Source organism: Ichthyophthirius multifiliis (genome assembly GCF_000220395.1).
Source record: "Ichthyophthirius multifiliis unplaced genomic scaffold scaff_1120509250718, whole genome shotgun sequence".
In the NCBI taxonomy this organism is placed as follows: Eukaryota; Ciliophora; class Oligohymenophorea; order Hymenostomatida; genus Ichthyophthirius; species Ichthyophthirius multifiliis.
The window spans coordinates 2,104-4,691 of record NW_004086497.1 but is presented as its reverse complement, the minus strand read 5'-3'; the positions used below and the strand labels follow the sequence as shown (position 1 = coordinate 4,691).

The window sequence follows — 2,588 nt, the reverse complement described above, 5'->3', positions numbered from 1 at the left end:
ATGTTTGTTAGGTTTTTATTAACCGTAACATTTAAAAAAAAAATTAAATTTGTTATATTGAAATATTAAAAAAAGGCGAATAAGAAATAGGTTTAAAAAATAATAATAATATATATATATATATATATATATATATATTTATATAATATATATATATATATATATATATATATATATATTTATTAAAAAATTAATATAAATTCTATATTTAAAAAAAATTGTTTTTAAATTTATAGTATAAAATAATTTATTTAATTTAATTTAATTTAATTTAATTTAATTTAATTTAATTCTGCATTTATTATAGATATTAAAAAATTTTCATTCATTATTTATTTTTGATAATGTAATTTTTTAACAATTATATTTTTCATAATTATTATAAATTTTTAATTAATTATATAAAAATATATATATTTAATAATAAAATAAAAATACAATTCAAATTTTTATTATTTATTAAATATATTAGCATTTAACAAAATTCTATATTATTATTTTTTCTTTAAAAATACAATAATTTAAATCTGATAATTTAAAAATATTATTATTAATTTAAAAATTTTTATTTTAATATCAATTTTTCTAAATGATTTAGTTATTTTATCTTAATTAATTAATAAATATTAATATATTATATCACAAAAATTTTTAAATAATAATTCATAAACAATAGCAAATTTATATATACTTTATAAATATTATTTATAAAATCAAATATAATTTCTTTTTTCTTAAAAAAAATAAAAAAAATTATAAAAATAATATTAAAAATAATAAAAAAATTTATAATATAATATTATAAATATAGAACATTATTTAAAACCTCAAAATAAAAAAGCTGTCAATAATTAAAAAAATATTATACTTGAAATAAATAAAAATAAATAAACTAATAAATGAGTGAGCAAAAAAAATATTTTGTATAAAATGAACTTAACCATTACAATTAAATATATATATTAAATGGAAGTATAAATTTAGATAATGAATAATTAATAAGTATAATATCTTGTTTATTAGAAGAAATACTTCAAATAACTGATTAATAAGAAAATAAATTTCCTTCAATTTTTCATAATAAAAAACTTCCGACTATTTCAATTCGAGACTATTTATTAAGAATAAATCGAATATGTCATTGCTCTTAAGAATGCTTTATATTATCAATAATTTATATAGATAAAATAATATAAAGATAAAAGGAATTTGTTGTAAATAGTTTTTGTATACATAGGTATTGTTAATATTATTTAAATTAATTTATATTTTTAATTAATAAAGATTATTACTTGCTTCTATTATGGTTGCCGCTAAATTTTTTGATGACAAATATTATAATAATAGTTATTATGCAAAAGCAGGAGGAGTAAGTAGTGTAGAAATAAACTATTATGAAAGAAGTTTTTTATAATTAATTAATTTTAATTTATTTGTAAAGGAATACTAATTTTATAATTACAGATAAAAATTATTAGATTCTTATTAATAATAATTGTAAGGAAGTGAATCATAAATTTGAATAAAAACATAACGCATATAAATAAAATTTGATATACAAAGGATATATAAAAAAGTAAATTATAAATTATAAATTAATATATATTAATTAACAAAAAATAATATATTTTAAAGATAAAAATATGTTTTTAATTAAAACAAAAATAAAATATATGACACAAAAATAATATCATATTTACAAATCTAAAATATATTTTCCTTATCCAGAATTACTTAAACTTTAATTAATAACTTCATTTACTTAGTTCAAAGGAACTATTTATTAAATTCTTGTTTCAAATATTCCTATAATTTCGTTCTTAATAAGTTCTTTTACTTCACTTTCTAAAAACTCATCGCTTTTTTATTCAATCCATCTACTAAGCCAAAAACCTTAAATATATTTTTACTTAAAAACAAGTTCAATAGGGTCTATATCTTAAATTTTTAAATTAGAAAATTTGCCATATACAACCATTTTTCCTTTAGGAATTAAATATTTAAAAATAACAGATGAAAAAATTCCTCCACCTATTGCATCATAAAATACACTAGTTTATTCATTTAACATAATTTAGCTTATTTTTTTTTCAAAATTTTCATCATTTTAATTAATTACATAATTAGCACCTAAATCTAATAAAGAGGCTATTTAATCATCTTTTCTTACTAAACATATTGTTTTTATTCCCTTATTTAGAAAAAGCTTAATTATCATTCGCCCTACTGCGCTGTTTGCAGCATTTAAAACTACACTTTTAGCATTACTTTATTATGCTATATCTAAAAAACCTATAACTGTTACAGGATTTATATATGGACTGCTAAACTTATAAAAATTATTTTAGATTTCTTCTATTTATTTATCTAATACTATTATGTCTTTATTTCGGCATATAAAATGTGTTGACCAAGTACCATAATTTAAATCTTCATGCGACCAACACATAACTTTTTTACCTATTAAATCCTTCCTTGTGCTATCTTGAATCACTCCACATCCTTCAAATCCCCCAGTTGTTGGAAGGGGTTTCTTTATACCATAAAAACCTTTAATGAAATAAACATCTGAAGGATTTATTGGGGCA

At 16.3% G+C, this 2,588-nt stretch overlaps 2 protein-coding genes across 2 annotated transcripts, besides 9 other annotated features; one reads left to right on the top strand and one right to left on the bottom strand. All coding sequences in view use genetic code 6, as the record gives it.

The window, feature by feature from the left end:
- Positions 1–108: 108 nt before the first annotated feature.
- Positions 109–179: a microsatellite.
- Positions 164–220: a microsatellite.
- A 23-nt stretch (positions 221–243) lies between these two features.
- Positions 244–292: a microsatellite.
- Positions 293–365: 73 nt separating this feature from the next.
- Positions 366–406: a microsatellite.
- Positions 381–437: a microsatellite.
- A 297-nt stretch (positions 438–734) lies between these two features.
- Positions 735–808: a microsatellite.
- Positions 736–785: a microsatellite.
- Positions 743–786: a microsatellite.
- Positions 751–799: a microsatellite.
- A 91-nt stretch (positions 809–899) lies between the features above and the next one.
- IMG5_091400 (n-terminal domain protein) lies at positions 900–1,522 on the top strand (the record flags this gene model as incomplete). The annotated part of the gene is made up of 2 exons (XM_004035673.1): positions 900–1,237; positions 1,285–1,522. 2 exons carry the CDS (start codon positions 900–902, stop codon positions 1,520–1,522), a joined length of 576 nt encoding a protein of 191 aa, XP_004035721.1.
- A 245-nt stretch (positions 1,523–1,767) lies between these two features.
- IMG5_091390 (hypothetical protein) lies at positions 1,768–2,160 on the bottom strand (the record flags this gene model as incomplete). The annotated part of the gene is made up of 1 exon (XM_004035672.1): positions 1,768–2,160. The coding sequence occupies one exon, from the start codon at positions 2,158–2,160 to the stop codon at positions 1,768–1,770; it is 393 nt and encodes a 130-aa protein (XP_004035720.1).
- Between the last annotated feature and the right edge of the window lie 428 nt (positions 2,161–2,588).